This window comes from Camelus ferus, chromosome 20 (assembly GCF_009834535.1).
Source record: "Camelus ferus isolate YT-003-E chromosome 20, BCGSAC_Cfer_1.0, whole genome shotgun sequence".
Lineage (NCBI taxonomy): Eukaryota > Metazoa > Chordata > Mammalia > Artiodactyla > Camelidae > Camelus > Camelus ferus.
The window spans coordinates 4994344-5013681 of record NC_045715.1 but is presented as its reverse complement, the minus strand read 5'-3'; the positions used below and the strand labels follow the sequence as shown (position 1 = coordinate 5013681).

Sequence of the window (19338 nt, the reverse complement as noted above, 5' to 3'; positions counted from 1 at the left end):
TTCCATCACAGACTCACAGAGACAAATGATTCACAGCACCAAGAACCTGCCTGCACATTTTTTTTAATTCATTCTACAACTTGTTTAAACAAGTAATGGTTCCAGCCGTTTACAGAAAGATCCTTTCATCAGTGGCTAAAAGGAAAACGCAGGCTGGATCTTCATCCGAGGATGGGCCACGTGAACATGTGAACAATATTGTAGAGCTTTATCTGCTTTAACTGACTACCTCCAAACAACACTCTTTCCTTAAAAAATAAGACTCCAAAATTAACTGTGAAGGCAGTAGCTTAACACTTTTTCCAAGATTATTTTAGAAAAAAATGCAAGGCAAATATTTTGAAGAGAGGCATGCAACATCACAAGGTAAAAAGTATTTTTAATAGTTGCTCTCTGTTTTATAAAAGTCATTTTACAATCATCTATGCTGTTCATTAGACCCTGGTCTGTGCCACCTAACCCTATTTCTTTTTGTGAATATACTTTCTCTTCCACCAGATTCCTTCTTTCCTTCCTTCCTCTTCCCGTTTCCCCTTCTCTCTCCCACGATCTCTATTTCTCTCCTCTTTTTGTTCATCCCATCAACATAGGGTCCTGTATGTGTGCCAGATACGGTATCTTATGTGTATCCAGGTTCATGGAATAATGGCCTTGGAAAAGCTCAATAAATATTTGCTGGAAATCATGATAATTGTGTGATGCATTAATACTGATTTAAAGTCCATTTGCTTAGCTCTTTATAATTTTCAAAGCATGTTCTATATACTATTGTGTTTGAGTGTCTTCAAAAGACCTTAAGCAAAAAGAAAAAGATACATGAAGTTTGTAAGAAAAAATTGCACTGCTTCACTTAAGGACAAGACCCCACCTCCAAGACCCACCAAACACACTGAGCGTCAGTGGAAATGTCACGGATCATCCTTCAGAAGTTACACACCAAGTGCTACATCCTCCACAGAACTCTCCCCGCCCCGCCTCTGCCCAAGTTATTTACACACCTGTCTGCCCCACTCCTGGAGAGCAAAGTCCCACATCTTAGTCACCTCGACTCCTACACGCACTTAACAACACAGGGCTGCACACAGAAGGTACTCAATGCATGTCTGTTTGGTTGAAGAACGTAGAAGAAAGACAGAGGCAAATACAAAACCGATATAAGGGCATTACTACTCATTACCCTGATTTCAAGAGCTCAGTCAGGGAGCCCTCCCTAACACACACAACTCCCACCCTAACAGTGAGCAAAAAAAAAAAAAAAAAAAAAAAAAAAAAATTTCTACACATTTTAGAAAGAGAGCCTCCCCTTCATTTCATCCTCACCCAGGAGGTCTGGAAGCAGTGCTCTAATAAAGTTCGACTTCCTGTCCATGTTTACTATTTTCACACCGTTTTTGATGGATTCGGGGGCAGGAGTGCAACCTGATCACACGGCATTAACTTCATAAAGAGCCTGGGGTCCACCCCCTGCTCAGCCACTGCCGGTTGTACAGCCGGTGACTTTGAGCAGGTTGACTTTAGACGCACTGTCCCTCGAGTTTCGGCACCTGTGACTTGTAGGAACACAGCCACCCCTGGGGTTGGCCGGATGCTTAGAGGAGACACCAGTACCGCCTGCAAAGTCCCACAAAAAACGAAGTCCTGTCTGCAAGATCGCTGTCACAGGGGAGCGCCTGCTGCTACTGGGACACGATTCTCAGACTTCATTTTTATTTTTCATTTTGTGTTTTTTTGCCCCAGTTCACAATTATGAGCTTTGCCTAGTTCATTATTTTAAGGATATCTCACAGCAAATTGAGGGAGGGTAGCGGGGGAAGTGAGAACCAAAAAAAAAAAAAAAAAGAAATTAAGATTGGGTATTAAGTGTGAGGCCTTTCAGCAGTTCCTAGAATTACCTATAAGGCCTAAAATAAGAGACACTCTTATTTGAGACACTCCAAAAGAGAGTGATACATTTTAACTGCAAGAAATTTATTGATGGGATAAGAAAATTTAGAAAGAGATGCTTTCCTTTCCCTTATTCAGTGGGCATGACATACGAATATTTGACCTTTACAAAGTCAATGCCAAAATAGAGATTTCTATTTTGCATTATTTTTTTGTCTGAAAACTTGTATTCATTCTGAAGCCTAAAAAAAATCGTTTAAAATTACCTGGTTACCCATCAAGAAGCCAATTCCTTTCTAATTTTTTTCAGGTAACAGACGAAGCAAGGGATGTTCTGTCTGCATGTCAAAAATGTTCATGCCAAGCAAAAACTTAGACCTATAGGTTCTCATTCCTGTGTCATTGTCATGCAATGCAGGTCTCACGTTTCTGAGGTCTCTGAGGGTTCTGGGCCCTCCCAGCCCGAGGTGCTGGTGGTGAGGTTCACAGCATGCGCCTGCACTAGCATTTTCCGGGATGCTGTTTCAAATGAGTTTCACTGACACTTGGGGTCTGTGGGGCGCTGGCTTCAACCCCAGAACCACACCTGAGCATTTTCCCAGGAGTGCAGGAAGGAGAAAGAGGAAAGCCAAGGGTGGGGCAGCAGTGCCCCAGGCACCACGGCCTTGGGACTGGGGCACGCCTTCCAGAACCTCCTGGGCTGGAAAGACTGGTCAGCTGAGGGCTGACTTAGGCTCCCCAAGTCACACCCACCCAAGCCGTCCTCAGCTCCACCCGAAGTCAGCGTGGGAGCATCAGCACTTTTTTCTTTTTCCCAAGACATTTCAATCACCTGAACAACAATGAAGTTATGCCCATATTTAGAGAAAAAATTAACTACTTGCTGGAAGCCGTTTTGTAGATCTACTCAGCAATTAGCTGGCTTAATGCATCGCACTGTTTTATTCCTAACCAGATGGAAACTCTCTAGGAGTATTAGTGAAAGAACAGAATGGTTCTGAAATAAATCTCTCCCAGGAATGCAAGAAGTTAAAAAGAGACCAAAACTCATATTGGATAGAAGAGTTTACAAGCCGAAAAGATGAATTCTAATAATTTAGGTTTGATCTTTCCTTGAGGCATTGTGTTATACCGGATTCCAATGCAGCTCAACCACTAACTAGCTGTGTGACCTGGGCCAAGTCATCTCACCACTTTAACCTCAGCTTCCCATCTGGGAAATGGGAAGGTTGTCATAAGGTTACAAACAATCTACCTGGCACATCGGAGGTGTTTGCAGGTGATGGTAACTATTATTAACCACTGATCTGATATTTGTATTAAATATATAATTGACAAACATAATCAGCATGTAAATGTTTTCTGCCATTTATTAAGCTAAACCGAATCTTACTTTGCCATCGTTTCCAGAAGTATATTTAGGATAATCATTCTATGAGTCACCCAACTCTAAGCCTGTGTGCTCCCTTGCCTTCTGATCCAGTTCTGAGCTGAAGCTGCCACACTACTGTATCCATCTTCCTGTCCCACTGCCACCAACCTCAATCGGACTTTCATCACCTCCCTCCTTCACTGGCACCACTGCTTCCTTAAGCCAGCTCCCTTCTGCACACGGCTGCCGCAGAAGCGGTCCTGAAGCTGACCGTGACGGTCTTATTTCCCTGCTCCTTTAACAGAGGAGACCTTCACTGGCTTCCAGGTAACCTGCAAAGCCTCCCCTGTGCCCATCCAAATTCCCCACCATGGACTCAAGGTCTCCCAGGTTCTGGCTCCGGGCAAGCTCTGCTTCCCCTTTATGTCTTACTACTTCCCCACTTAAGCAGATGCCCCAAAGGAGAGCTCTCTCTAGGCTTCGAATTTGCTCCTGGTTTTCTACCTGTGACCCTCTTCTCTCCCCTCCCCATGGAGCACTCTCTGTCCACCCGTCTTCACCAGCTGAAATTCTCCAGTCTAATTGGACACCACTTCCTGTGTGAAGTCTTACCAGTGCCGCCACTCCAGACGTTATCTTCTTCCCTCGTGAAGCCTCTGAGTCATGTGCTCCCCTCCTGTCCACTAGCCGTCTGCATTATAGTCCTGATGGACTTATCTCCCTTTAAAGAGCATGTGTGTCCTTCCAGAAGTCTGCATTTCCCCTCTGAATCTCCCCGACATCTAACACACAGCAGATGCTCAGTCAATATTTACCAAATGAATGAATGACTGGAACTGAGATCCTTTCATCCTGTAAGTACAGGGCTGTCCAGTCTCACACAGGTACATGGTCTAAAGGCTCAGGGTGACAGATGACAAAGGGAAGAGGTGACCAGCCTCTGGTTCTCGTGCCGACTCTGCCAGGAGTAGACTCTAGGATTTGGGGCAAGTCTTATTCTACTTGTCTCTCCAAAAAAAGTGAGATTTCTGTCCTAAGCACTTCCCTTCCACTCTAGAATTAAATGCAAATAGATCTGTTAATCTTATGCTAAGAAAAAGGCTTCTTTTCAGTTACTTTAAAACAAACTTTACAGTATGTTTCAGGTAGTGATTACACACATTTCGGTTTTGAAATCAGCAGTCTTGTAGAGAAGGAAGCATTAATATTTTTAACCACATATTTTTGAAGCTTAATGACTCTATTAGGCTTTTAATCCTCCCACAAATTCCACACTTTGATCAGCGAAAGATCTGACTGTGGGACTTTGTCACTGGGCCATCAAATTTCACTACAGATTCGTAGGAATTCCTTTTGACTACAGGAATAAGACTAGAGTAAATCTACCTTCGTTGAAAACAATATAACATCCTATACAAGAAAATTTGAAGTTTAAATTTTCAAAAAGAAACCTATTAAATTATCAAGCACGTAACATGTACCAAACTTTAAAATACTAAGTAGAGCACAGAAGGAGGTAAAGTAGTTGCAGATTCCATGCAGCCTAAAACAAAGACACAGGAGACAGGGGGAAGGAGGCATTATCAGAGTGAGAAATAACACTGTCCTGAACAATGACAAGTGTTATTAATGTAAAGGACAAAGGAAGAGGCTGTAAAATCACTTGAAAAGAAAAATCAGATATGGGCTCTGTGCACACTCAAATTAGTTTATTTAGGGAAGGGCTAAATACAAACACTGATCATTTAAAAAATCACCAGTCCATTCAGCCAATAAGGCAGCAGTTTTAGAAATAAGTGAGTTTAGATTCAACCAGTCGCTTTCATGCTGGTTGGGGGTGGGGGGTTGGTTCCATTTGGGGTTTTTGTCGTTTTGCTTTTTTGCTTTAAAAACAAAACAAAACACCATTTGAAAAACTTTCCATCAGAAAAGTGCTTTTAAAGTCCTTGATCATCTATGTGGCAGAGGGCAGTCGGGTGGGAGATGGCACCCTACTTCAAAGTGTGTGACAGGAACAAAGAGATCCCTCCACCCAAAACCATAAACACACCAGGATAACAGATGAGGTGCACGCCCCGACCCTCTCCAGTCTGCCACCATCATTTTAAAATGCAGAAGTCAGCATTTGCAGGCTACCTGGTATTGTGTTAATTCTCCGACTCTAAGGGCATGCAGCACTAGCGCAGGCCGGGACAGGCCAGGGGAAACTCCAGTACCTGGACGGGGAAAGAATGACGACCGCATGCTAACTCAAGCCCCCAGCCTGCCGCCCCTGGGCCCTGCAACTCAACAGCCAGGCAAAGAAAAACACCTTTCCTCCAAGTTTGGTGATTTTTCACTTGAGTCTGTTTTCCCTTCCCAGAGAGACGTGAAATTTGACAGGTTTCTAAACAACCTTTAGGCTGGAAAAATCAAACACAAGAAATGATGCTATGAGAAAACATTAAGCCTCCCCAAAATTTAACATTTCAGTGAAGAATCCTCATAAACCACGTATCTTTATGCAGTTCACTAACCAAGATATTAATTACAAATTTACTTCTACAAGAAGCCAAGGGAGTGAAATATTCCATTAACAGTAATGTTTATTGTCCATTTAAAATATAGGGACTCTGGGATAACAGAAGCATTAAAAAAAAAAAGCATTTGGTTCATACAATGCCAAAAAGAAGCAGCCTTGCAAATTCTGACTTGGAATTTAAATGTATACACTCAGAAGCGTATGTTTTCCAAATACTGGAAGACTGGGAGGGAAAAGGAAAGTTTCGGAGTTAAATGGTTGGGCCAAGTTTTCAAACAAACTTCAAAACCAAAGTGAAAACTGGCCAAAAAAAAAAAAACAAAAACAAAAACAAAAAACTCCCCACTCTCCTTAATGGCTTGGCACATTTTTCCTGGAAAGCCCCAGGTGCATTTTGTTCATTAAACAAAGAGCTCCAAGACTGAGGCAATTCTTTCCTAACTCAAAAAGAGAAACGAAATTTTCAAGATGCTCCGAGAAGATAAAGGAATAAATCGAAGCAGGAAGCAAGCTGCAACTCGAGTAATCCGTCCCTGCCTCCAAAACTGCTGGCAAAACAACCCCCGCCCCGGACAGTATTCAGTTTGCTCCTCCCCAGCCTAAGGGCTCAAGGCAAGGTCGACAAAGTCCTGGAACTCGGGCTTCTTTCCTCAAAGCCCTAGAAGGGAAGGTCTTGCAGGGGCCCGGGACGGGGATGCGGGCCGCAAAATTCTCACGGCTCACGTGGGAACCCCGAGTCGGGCTCCAGGGACCTGGCAACCGAAGGCTCATTATCTTCCCCCACCCCCACCCAACTGACTCCCACGATCGGCTTCCGCGTTGATTTTGAGAGGCAGACCGGGCCTGGGCTGCCCCCAGCAGCGCGGGCGGCACCTCCCCTCCCCGAGGCCCTGTCCGCACTCGTCCGCTCCAAGCGCAAGACCCTGCGCCCCAGCTGCGCCACCCAGACGCCGAGGCCGGTCCTCGGGTGCTTTTTAAAAACCAAGAAAAAAAAGGGCGCAGACCTGGGGCCACAGGTGTGCTCGAGGGCAGGGGCTACCGTGTGACGAACTGGGCCTGGGGAACAGGAAACTTGGTTTGGGGAGCAGGGGAGGCCAAGGTGGGGCCTCTTCGACCCGGGACCCGAGCAGCCGGGGCGCACAGCCTCTATACAAAAGCCCCCGGGTGGCCGAGCAGCCCAGGCGCCGCTGCGGACGTGGTCTCGGGGTGACCACGAGTTTGCCGAAGAGCCAGTAGCGATAGCCCAGCGCCGCGTCCGCCGGGCCACCCGACAGGCCCGAGCCCCCGCTCTTTCACTGTTGGACTTTCGGTTACAGTTAGCGAGGTTGGACCTAGTGGTGGCAGCCCCGCCCGCCTGACCTCCCACCTGTGGGCCGGGACAAAGGAGGTGACCGCCGGCCCGCCGCGCGGGGGAGAGTCCGGCAGCAGCCGGGCCCCGACCCTGCCTGCACCCTCGCTGGCCCGCCTACGGCCCCGGCTCGTGGGAAGGAACAAGGGGAGCCCAAGTCCCCGCGGGCAGGGAAGGAGCCGCTCCTATCGGGGTTCGCGCACACACACGAGTCCGATCTGCGCGGCGCCCTCGGCGTCGGGACACCTGGCGCCTGCCCGAGGGCGGACAGGAAATGCGTGCATGATCTCAGACAAAGAGACCGTTCCCCTTCTGGACCTGGGCTTCCCCGTCGGTCAGAGGACGACGGTGCCTCCCGGTCCCAGCCTGCTGGGATTCCGCTAGCGGAGTGCGGAGACCTCGCGGCCCCGGCCCACCGGGCCCAGTACCCACCCGTAGCCGTCCGAGTTCTGGTCGGTGACCGTACAGCGCCGGGAGTAGTACATCCTGGTGGTGCCCCCGCCGCCGCCCCCGCCGCCGCCGCCGCCGCCGCCGTAGGTCATCTCGTAGCGCAGGTCGGGGCCAGACTCCGCGCGGGTCATGCGGCCCAGCGTGTTGATCCGCGGGTGGGAACCTCCGTTGCAACTCATGTCGGCGGGCGCTCTGGGAGCCGCTCAGCGCCCAGGCAGACGCGAGGGCCGGCCGGCTCGGAGAGGGCGAGGGGCTCCCAGGAGAGGCCAAGACCGGGGAGTGGGCTGGGGGGCGCAGAAGGATCGCGAGGACGCGCTTCTCCACCGGGGCCGTCTCGGGTGCCGGGGACGGCGACGGGCCGGGAGCGGGAGCGGGAGGGAGAGCTGCGGCTCGCAGGGCGACGAGGGCGCAGAGGAGCCGGGCCGCGGCTGGGTGGTGGTGTTGGTCGGCGGGGGCGCGAGTCTCCTCCCCGCTGGCACCCGGCGCCGAAGCCACACCTGGTCGGCTTCTTCCCAGGGCGGGGTGCGGCCGCCGCGCCTCCCCGCCCCCCGCGGGTGTCGCCGACGCGCACCGGCCGCCCCTCCCCACCTGCGCCGCCGGCCCGCGGCTCCGCCCTGCGCGCCAAGGCTTGAGTAACACCCGAGGGGCGGGGGCCCGGGACCCGAGCGCCCCGGGCGCGCGGCCGACCCTGGGGAGGACGTGAGCGCTGCGCCTGGGCGGCAGTGGCCGGGGAAGCGCGGCCCCCGCTTTGGAAGATTTCTCCGGTCCCCCGAGCGGAAATCGGCTGAAAAATAAGTCATTCGATTGGACAGTTACTTATTAAACATTTACTTTTGCTCGTCCCCGGAAACGGTGCCAGCCAAGCTTTGGCTGGAAACAATTGAGGAGAGAAGGCTTAGATGATGAGGTTTTGTTTGGGGGCTTTTTTTTTTAAATTTGCTTTTATTCCAGGAATCCAGAAAATTACCTGCAAAGTCCGTTTTCCGACGTGTAAAACGATTTTTACGCAGAACCACCACTTTCTGGAGAAGTCTTCGCCATAAATAACTGGTTTCTTGGGCATGAAAATAAAGAGGAAAACACTACAGCCAATTTCCATGGGGTCACATGAAACTAGAAATTGCAGTTTCTTTTATTTTGCTTGTTGATGGTCAGTCATTTTAAACGAGAAATTGCAAGGGCTTCCACCCCGAGAGCCAGTTTCCGAGTGTTGTAAAAGAACATTGGAAAACACTTCTCTCGCTCGCGCCCCTGAGCCCTTCTCCCTGGACCCATCCCTTCGAAACAGCTTTTCCCACGAGTCAGTGGCGGAGGCCTTCCCAGGACTTCAGTCTACCTGAAAGCAACAGAGAACCCTGGACAGAGATCTTCCACTGGGTACAGATGAGTAACTCAGAGCTAGAACATTCCAGCGATTGGATCTAGGGCGCCTCCCAGTTAGTGGCTGAGTGTGAACTACACAGTTGTCTCTGTGACTCGAGTTTAGAGCCAGACACACCACCCGTAAAAAGCTGTTTTTATCATTTGGAAAACTGTTCAGTTATTCTTTAATAAACACCATTTAAAGATCTTCATAATAAGTATTTCTTATCTTCCTAAACAATGCCAATTAACTTACCTTCCTATACAATATATTTCTGAAATGTTAATAAACCGAAAATAACAGAAATCAAACTATATTTGCATGCTATAAAGGGAGTGGAGGGAGTTCTCTGAAAGGTCCCATAGTATAGCACCCCAAACTACATGTCAATTTTTAGGCACAAATCTTTGACGAAATGTCCTGTTCTCTTTTTTCACAATTAACCACAGACTTGACCAGCCTAAATCCAGGGAGTCAAAGATACCCTGAAATAAAAGTTTACCACTGTTGGGGGAACGTACTCAAGTGGTAGAGTACGTGCCTAACATGCACAAGATCCTGGGTTCAATCCCCAGTACCTCCTCCAAATATAAATAAATAAATAAATAAACAAATAAATAAATAAGCATAATTACCTCCCCCCCAAAAAAATTTAAAAAATAAAAATGCAATAAACATTAGGAAAGAAAAAACTTTACCACTGTTAGCACACCCTGTCATTTCCATCATTTTCTCAATTTCCTCTTCTAGTAAAGACAAATGTGATAAAATGTTCAAATGATTTCACAAACACTGATGTATAGACAGGAACAATGTTTCTTCTGCAGTTAAATCAATGGCTAAAAGTCAGCATCAGCACAAATGGCCCACATACCCACTGGTTAGAGGGAAGAAAAGCCTTTGGGGCTGTCAGTCCATCGTGGTCAAAGTAACTCAATGTACTTCATTTGTTCCGCTAAAGTTATAACCTCCTTTGTGGAAGGACCAATGCTAGACTCTGGAAGATAACACAGACTGTCCTTAAAAACAGGATAGTAAAACTTCAGTTTAAAAAAATTCAGGGATGCCTTCATTCCAATCGCGTGTAATAAGAAGCCATAATTTAGCATGATGGCATATTCCTCGAATGCGACACACATCTATGAACCACCTCTCAGTGATGGCGAAAGCTCTGCTCAGCCAAGGGGTCCCTCTGAGAGCTCCTACTTGGTAGGAGCAGATCCAAACACCACCCACACTGGCAGAGCCATTTCATCTGTTTATAAAATGGGAAGAGGTGGAGAGCAAGCCCACCGTTACACACCACAGGCCGCCTTGCTTCCCAGCCTACCCCACTGCTTCCCGTGTTCCTTCAGGTGTTCCCAGGAAGGCGACCTTCTTCCAGCCAACCAAAGATGCTGGGTCTGGGAAGACAATGACTTTCATTTATCTTTCTTTCAGGATGATAAAGGAAGATAGGAGGATGAATCAAAGATTGACATGATCGATGGAATCCAGACATACATGTGTTGGTCGTCTAAAGTGGCTGGTCTTCCCCTCCAGGGAAGATTGGGGATCAGAAGACTGTCGTTCTGATCTCAGTGCTGCAGTTTCCTTGGGTGAGAGCTCCATCTCCTCATGCACTAAATGCAAATCATAACACTTGCCCTGCCAACTTTCCAGACCTCCAGTGAGGATCAAATGAGATAAAATATGCGCACATTCTTGAAAACTGTGACACCCAGAAAGTGAAGGTACCACTCATTAAACCAAAAGCTCTTTGCTGGATGTGAAATTTTAACCTTTAGTGTTTGTCTTTATCCCACTTGTGACTCAGTAAACCTCCCTCTAGGAGACACAACGTTGTCTCATTTAAAAAGCAGTTCTCAGGGGAGGGTACAGCTCAGTGGTAGAGTGCATGCTTAGCATGCATGAGGTCCTGGGTTCAGGTCCCACTACCTCCATCAAAAATAACTAAGCAAACAAATACAATTATCTTCCCCCAAATTAAAAACAAATGGAATCATAAAGAAATTTTAAAACTCTGAAATGTTTAAAAAATTTAAAAATAAAAAAATAAAGAGCAGTTCGTAAACATCGCCTGTGTCACACAGCAGGCTCAGTGCTGTCCACTCAAAAACGAATAAACCACAGCTCTGTAGGGTATCAAGTCTGCGACGGGAAAAGAAATAATTACAATACAATGTTAGGTCTACTGTTACAAAGGTACGTTTTCAGAATTGTGGGGGTATAGCAGAGGGGCTTAAAAATAGCTGATTTCTTACTACTAGGTCTCTAAAGTTTAGAATCCAAAGTCTGGCAAAGTCCTCACTAGCCGACCTGATGAAGGTCAGCTATTTTTTCCCTGCCACTTGTAGATACCTCCCCTTGTACTATTAGAGACAGATCACTGACAAGTAACTTTCTCTCTGGCTGACCTTAAAAATGACCTTGCGGTTAGGAAAGAGGCATCAGTCGTATCCTGAGCATATTTTTAAAACTGAACAGAGCACCTTGATTTCCATGAGATTAAGAGGAATCATTTACTCGCTCAAAATCCCATGGGAACGTTTTCATATCTCTTTGTTGGTAAATGATATCCCTTTACTGCAGAAGATTTACAGCCCGTGAGTTAAAACAGCGGCTCTGCCTGCCAGAGTGGTATTTTAACAAATGAGAACCACAGCAGCTAGGGTTGGAGCTGCAATGTGAGGTAAAGGAAATGCCTATTAAAATGGCAGGCAATTTGGGTTTTAGGAATTTTATATATATTTTTTTAACCCTTTCTTTCTTACTCTTCCACTTCCATGAATAAATTAGAATCTTCCAGAAATAATGAAATCTGGGTTCTCACTATCCCCAAAGAAAGACTGATCTCTCCTAGTCAATGTGACTGAAACTACTCAAAGCTTTCGATGAAGAAACCAGTTTGACACATCACTTAAATTCCATTTCAGAAATGGGGAGGTGTTTGTGAGATACGTCCATGAGCCGAGCACTGTGTTTATTTTCCTTGTGTCAAGTGTGCTTCTGGAACAGAATTTTTGTTGGTAGTGGTTTTTCGGTTTTGCCAGGGAAGAGAACCTAGATAGAGCAGGAGCCAGGGGTGGGGTAAACACAAAAGAACATCCTCGGTGGCAACGGACTCCCCTAATCTAAGGTTGTGATAGTTTGATTTTGTCAGACTTGGTAAAATTACAGATCACTGGGAAGAAATTCGGTTCGAACGCCTCATTGTACACAGAGAAAGCTGGTCGTGAGAATTTGCATTTCTGCCCAGGTCTGAGCCTGTCAGGGCAAATGTATGTAGATCAGACTGAAAGTCTGCTAGCAAATCAAGTAAGAGACTTGCTTAGAAGGATGAGTCTAAAGTTGGGGGGGGGTTCCCCCCAATTATAAATTATGTATGTTTGCTGTAGGATACTCAGAAAAAGGTAAAAGAATGCAGAACAGGTGTGACCATTTCATCTACGATAGACCATCCAGACAAAAGCAATCACGCTAAGCATTTTTTGTAGATTTCCTTCCAGTTTTTTTTCCAATGAATTTTTTCCCTAACTGATGTCAGAGTCTCTATGCAGATTCGTATCCAGCTTCTTAATTTAACACTATGTCATGAGCATTTTTAAACCTCACTTAAAATGTCTTCTTGGCATTGCTTTTAAAAATGCATACCATTTTGTCATCTTTTTTTAAAAGGCTTTTTAAAAGTGGCAAGGGCAGATACTGGAGCTTTCCATACAAGTGATCCACCCCTGTTCTAGAACTTTCACATCAATGGCAAACAGCATTCCCTGTGGATGGGAAACAAGAGAAGGTGAGGCAGGGCGGAGCAGTGAGCAATTCTTCATGGAAGGCAGTTACAGCCATTACCAAACGGTGTTTGTTTGGGAAAACAGTCCTGCCCCAGGGGAAGCAGGCACGTCCTTGTGGGGTCTTCCCAGCATCCACAGAGCGGCAGACCTATATCAGAAGCCAGAGTGCCGTCTCCTGACATGTTCAGTAATCCATGGACAGTCTCACTTGGGAAGCTCTGAGACACGGGGCTACCTGTGATTTCTTTAACCAGCTCCTCAGGATTTAGTGGACTGACTGCTCATCTCCAAATGAGAAAGCTTCCGTTTAGCAAGACTTGGGTCCAGAAGAAGTTGTACAAAATCAAGAAGAGAGCACAGAAGACTGTCTTCTGCCGTATATCAATGCCCTTGACAACAAATCTAACTTGATGTAATTTGTGGGGTTGTTTTGTTTTTGTTTTTTACTGATTTGCAGAATTTAAACTGAAACATGGAAACCTTGCTGACATCAGACAGAAACGTTTCACATTCAGGAAAAAGTTATAGCACAGTGCCACGGCAGTTTCAGCAAACCCTGAAGCTGTTCTGTCTTGCAGAGGTGGGTAGTGGAGAGCTATAAGTCATTCTTGTCAAACCTGTCTGATGGCTCCTGTGAGTTGTAACTGCTAAGCAATTTGGCTCCAGGTGGACTCATTAAAGCATCTGAAGTCCTTTCCCACCCAGGTTCTCAGAAGAGATGTCATCTGTCATCTCTAAACAATATTTTCTTTTTCTTTACTGAATAAGGAAAAAATAATCTCATGATTTATAATTGGAATTACTGTGTTCTTAAAACAAAAATCAGTATTCCTATTTAATGTATCCCTGAGAAAATGTGTAATACACAAAAGGAGGATTTTACAATCTACGTTTTAACTACAGAAGGACTTGTCTCTGTAAGAGGGACTTATGTTAATATGAAATACATCTTGATCCCAGAGTTTTCATTGTAAATAAATGTTAAGAATATGAGTATGTAAATCTAAAACTAAAAAAAAAAAAGTAAGAAAATGAGTGGATTTACATATACAGAAGGCAAATGTACTGCAAAGTTAAAAAAAAAAAAGACAATTTTTAAACCATATATAGTCTGGTCAGATTTTTTACATTAAAAAATTGTGTGTTATAACAGAAACAGACTCACATACATAGACATAGAAAACAGAATTGTGGTACCAGGGGAGAAAGGGAGTGGGGAGGGATAAATTGGAAGTTCGAGATTTGAAGATACTAACTACTATATATAAAATAGATATACAGCAAGGTCCTCCTGTGCAGCACAGGGACCTATATTTAATACCTGTAATAGCCTATGCCGAAAAAGAATGTGAAAAGGAATCTCTCTCTCTCTCTATCCATATATATATATGACTGCATCACTGTGCTGTACACTAGAAATTAATACAGTATAAACAGACTATACTTCAACAAAAATTATGTGCAAATGAGAGACATATAATTTTAAGGCATAGTTATCACTGGAAGACCTATTTGTTTGTTAGAATATGCATTTCTAATAATAGATCTTTTTAAAAGGTATGTAATTTTATAAGAAAAAGGTAGCTTTTGTACCTGGCTTTTTTAAATGAAAGTGAGGTCCCCAACACCCGAGTCTTAAAAATCTGATATTTATCAGTATGAGAAAAATAATTATAATTCAGTTCATTTGTACAGCACCTTACAGGGTTTTTTTTTGTTGTTTCAAAATTGTGAAAAAATACACATAACATAAAATTCACCCTTTAAACTGTTTTTAAATGTACAGTTCAGTGGCATTAAGTATCTTCACAAAGTTGTGCAACAATCACCACCATCTGTCTCCAGAAATCTTCCATCATCTCAAACAGAAACTGTAACCATTAAAGACCCTCTTCACCTACCCTAAGTCCCTAGGAACCTCTATTCTACTTTCTGTCTCTCTAAATTTAACTATTCTAGGTACCTCATATAAGTGGAATCATACAGTATTTGTTACTTTTTGTCTGGTTTATTTCACTGAGCATAATGTCTTTAAGGTTGTACCTTGTGACAGAATTTTATTCCTTTTTTAAGGCTGAATAATATTCTATCATATGTCTACTGCAAATTTGTTTATCCACTCATCAATTAATGGACATTTGGGTTGCCTCCACCTTTTGGCTGTGGTTAATAGTGGTGCTATGTTGTTTTTTTAAGTAGTAGAATTATTATAGACTTTTTCTTTCCTTTACAACTTCCCCTTGTCTCAGAGTTAGTAACTGTCTTTTTTCTTTTTTTTTTTTTTTTGCTTTTGCTTAGTTGTCGATAGTTATCATTAATTTATCCCCAAACTCTCCCTGAGTTAATAGATTCTCAACACAAAGATTCATATCAGATATTCTATTAATTTCACCTGCTTGAAGAAATCCTTCCTGGTGGGCAAAATGGATGAAGGGGGTCAAGAGATACAAGCTTCTAGTTATGCAATAAATAAATCATGAGGATGTAACATACAGCATGGTGACTATAGTTAATTATTCTTATATTGTATATTTGGAAGTTGCTAACAAAAACAGACAAATAGATCAATGGAACAAACAGACAGCCCAGAAATAAACCCACATACAGCCACGGTCAATTAATCTTCAAGAAAGGAGGCAAGAGTATACAACAGAAAAAAGTCTCTCCAGCAAGTGGTGTTGGGAAAGCTGGACAGCTGCGTGTAAATCAATGAAGTTACAACACTCCCTCACACCATACACAAAAATAAACTCAAAATGGTTTAAAGATATTGTATGACATGACACCATAAAACTCCTAGAAGAGAACATAGACAAAACATTCTCTGACATAAATCATAGCAATATTTTCTTAGATCAGTCTCCCAAGGTAAAAGAAATAAAAGCAAAAATAAACAAATGGGACCTAATCAAACTTAAAAGCTTTTGCACAGCAAAGGAAACCATACACAAAACGAAAAGCCTACAGAATGGGAGAAAATATTTACAAACGCAAATGACAAAGGGTTAAATTCCAAAATATACAAACAGTTCATACAATTCAATATCAAAAAAAAAAAAAAATCAAAAAATGGGCAGAAAACCTAAATAGACAATTCTCCAAAGCAGACATACAGATGGCTAACAGGCACATGAAAAGATGCTCAACATCATTAATTATTAGAGAAATGCAAATCAAAACTACAATGAGGTATCACCTCACGCAGGTCAGAATCACCATCATCAAAAAGTCCACAAATGAAAGATGCTGGAGAGGGTGTGGAGAAAAGTAAACCCTCCTGCATTGTTGATGGGAATATAAATTGGTGCAGCCACTATGGAAAACAGTATGGAGGCTCCTTCAAAAACTAAAAATAGAGTTACTGTATGATCCAGCAATCACACGCCTGGGCATATATCTGGATAAAACTCTAATTCAAAAAGATACATGCACCCCAATATTCATAGCAGCACTATACACATTAGCCAAGACATGGAAGCAACCTAAGTGTCCATCGACAAAGGAATGGACAAAAAATTTAATAAATATGGTAAATGAATGAACTCCTCTTAAGAATAAGAAGGCCCTTTTCTTTCTTCCGTCTTTCTTTTCCTCTTTCTCCCTTCCTTCTTTTTTTCTTCTTTCTTTCTCTCTTTTTCTTTCTTTCTCTCTTTCTTTCTTCCTTTCTCTTCTGTATACATTTCCAGAAACTGTTACCTTACCTGGAAGACTAACTTCCTGCACAGAGAGACAGATCTTTTTCCTGAAAATGTAACACAAGCAGGCTGCCTGCTCCCACTCCACCTCCCAGTCCCCACTTGCTTCCTCAAGGGAAAGTGGAGTGACAAGGGAGGTCCTCTAGGGCAGCCAGGTGACGGGAGGAGGAGGGGTGAGCACACCTGGCTCTCATCCCACCAGGCTTTACCTGGGCACTTCACCACTCAGGACCTTCCAGCTCCTTCTCTCCATCTCAGCCAGTCAGCCCCACCCCCAAGGGGCTCCCACTCAACCGCATCCAGTTCACCTTTCTCCTTGCAACTGGGTCTGTCTCGTGGGCAATTTAGCCGCTCAGTTCAGTTTCACGTTTCTTGGATTAATCCATTTCCACTGCCCACTCTAATATAGCCACTGTTTATCTTCTCAAATTGCTAAGAGAAAAAACTTGGCCTAGACCTCAACTCACCTTTACTTCTTGATTCCATTGATGGCACACACTCCACACACCTCGTGGATCCAACCCTCCAACTGACGCTTGTCTCCTTTCCAGCTAAACATTCACCTGCAGTGATTTGCAAAGCCATCTTGTATATGTCAGAAGCGTCAGTTTGCAGGCTGGTAAATGGTTTAAATGACCACGTTAAGAATTCATAGAGAACAGAGAAGACACCTCTAGCTACGCTCTCCTTAATCTTTCCTCTATTATTTCCTTTATTATATAATTAAACTGTCTGTCTTTATTTTCTTCTCCTTATACTGGTCAGGGACTTGACCGTGTCCTGCTTTGAATGGACATGTGGTGTGGACATCACGTTCCTGCTCCACACCACACACCAGCACCAGACTAACCTTCTGGAAGCTTCTCTCCTCAGGCCATTCACCATCTCAAAATCTCACTGACTCCCCACTGGCAGCAGACAAGACACACACGCCCCCTCCTGGCATCCCCAGGCCTCACCCCTGCATCCCAACCTGCCCTCTGCCCACATTGCGCTTTCCGGCTTCTGTACCTTGATTCCTGCCCGTCCCCCAGGGCAACACTCTTCTACCTTCTCCGTGCATTCTGCTAGATTCACCTTAAGTCTTGCTTCTCATGAGATCCCTCCCAGGTCCCCAAAGCCCCTGGTTCATTTTTAAAATTCATTCCAACATCTAACCATCCTTTCTTCCATCTTTTCATTCTGCAAACATTTTTTTAAAGTGCCTAGTATGAGTCAGGCATTGTGCTAGATTCTGGGCAAAAATAAATAAATAAAGCAAAAATAAACATCCTCCTTTCTACGCTGACAGCATTGACCATCCAATAGAACGAATAATAGCCACCATTTAGTCGGCACACACCTTGTACCAGGTGTAGTACAAAGCATTTAAATCACATTGTTATAAATTATCTTCACAATAACCCTGTGAGGGAGGCATTATAATCCTGATTTTATTGACAGGAGGTCAGAGGCTCAGCGGGGTCAGGTTCCCCGTCCCTGGTCGTTCTGCTGGTAATTATCAGAGTCTATAAAAACCTGCCCTGATGCCCAGACTCCTGGGTGACACTCGCTCTCACCACATCACCTACCTCTTTGTCTCTCTCGCTCCTACCTGCCTCCCACTCTTTCTTCTGAGCTCAAAGCACTGGGCAATTGATCAAGTGCTCTATGTTTTCTCTTTGCATTTTCTTAACTTTTATTTAATTTTTTGTGCGCTGATACCATATTTCTCCGACTGGATTTGTAAATGCCTGGAGATAGAGGGAGTCGGGCAAGGATGCAGTTACGAATAGTGCAACTTTTACAGAAAAGGATTCATAATTCCAGTTACAACCATTTTATAATGTCAACACCTAAACATTTTACGCAGCTAGGAGAAAGTCATCCATGAGTTACACGTAAACCACTAACACTCAAACAGTGACTCCCGAACTTCTAAATTATGAGGGCACTTTTATTATTAAAATTTGGAAATCTGCCTATAAGCAAAATTATGATTCTTTTAGCAACCAATGGGGGAAATACATAATGACTAAGATGTAGTCCATGCATTTAACAACACTTTTAAACAAATCTGTATTTTGTTAATCACAAGTGCACACCTTCCTGCTTTTGAAAAACAGTACAGGTAGGCGTAACATGATTTTTGCAGTTACAGATAGTGCTTGCAAACCCACAACAAAAACTCCTCGCCTCCTCAGGCATCCGCATCCCAGAGACTAGGAAGCACTGATCCATGAGCTTGCTGACCCTCACGGGGTGACGTAACGGGCATTCTCGCCTTGTGAGTCCAGGATTCTTTATGGGGAGGAATCTTTAATTTGAGGCAGAACTCTAACATTTATCTGATTCCATCTTCAACAGGAATACAAAACAGGGGGCTTGCGGGGTTAGAGGGGAGTGTCAGCCCACTGATCACACAATATAATTACTACAGGTGTCAATGAGATTTACAGTAGTGGATTTGGTGGGACAGATTTAAATACCATTCAGGGATTTCATTTCACCTGCATCTTTCCTCCCCGCGGTCCAGGTCTCAGAGAAATCTGAGCTGACAGATACGAGTTCAGTCAAAGTTGGAAGTGAGCCAAGGGTCAACTGATAACGGGATGTTTGCCACCGGAAGGGAAGAATCACTCTCCACCACTGTGCCCTTGGACCAGCCTCCTCCTGGAACTCATCTTTGCGTTTTACCAAAGGCAATGAGCCTGCAGGAAGTCATCGGAAGCATAAAACACAACTTCTCACATAACACGAAAAGGCTATTCGATGTGTTATACATCCACCTACCAAGGGTGCCCTTAAAGAAGTTTAACCATCCTCCCGACGGGAGACTAAACCTGCAGCAGTTCACGGACGTCCACTGTGACTCTCACTCTTGTAGGGGAGTTGAAAGGATGGGGCGGCCTGAAAGTCAGCGAGCTATCAC

General features: G+C 44.4%; 1 protein-coding gene across 1 annotated transcript in view; it reads right to left on the bottom strand.

Annotated features, from left to right (window-relative positions):
• Positions 1 to 7788, bottom strand: part of DSP (desmoplakin) — a 41150-nt gene extending 33362 nt beyond the window's left edge. Inside the window, 1 exon segment of the mRNA XM_032462465.1 lies at positions 7558 to 7788. Within this exon segment, the coding sequence (XP_032318356.1) occupies positions 7558 to 7754 (197 nt within the window). The 5' untranslated portion in view covers positions 7755 to 7788.
• Positions 7789 to 19338: the final 11550 nt, after the last annotated feature.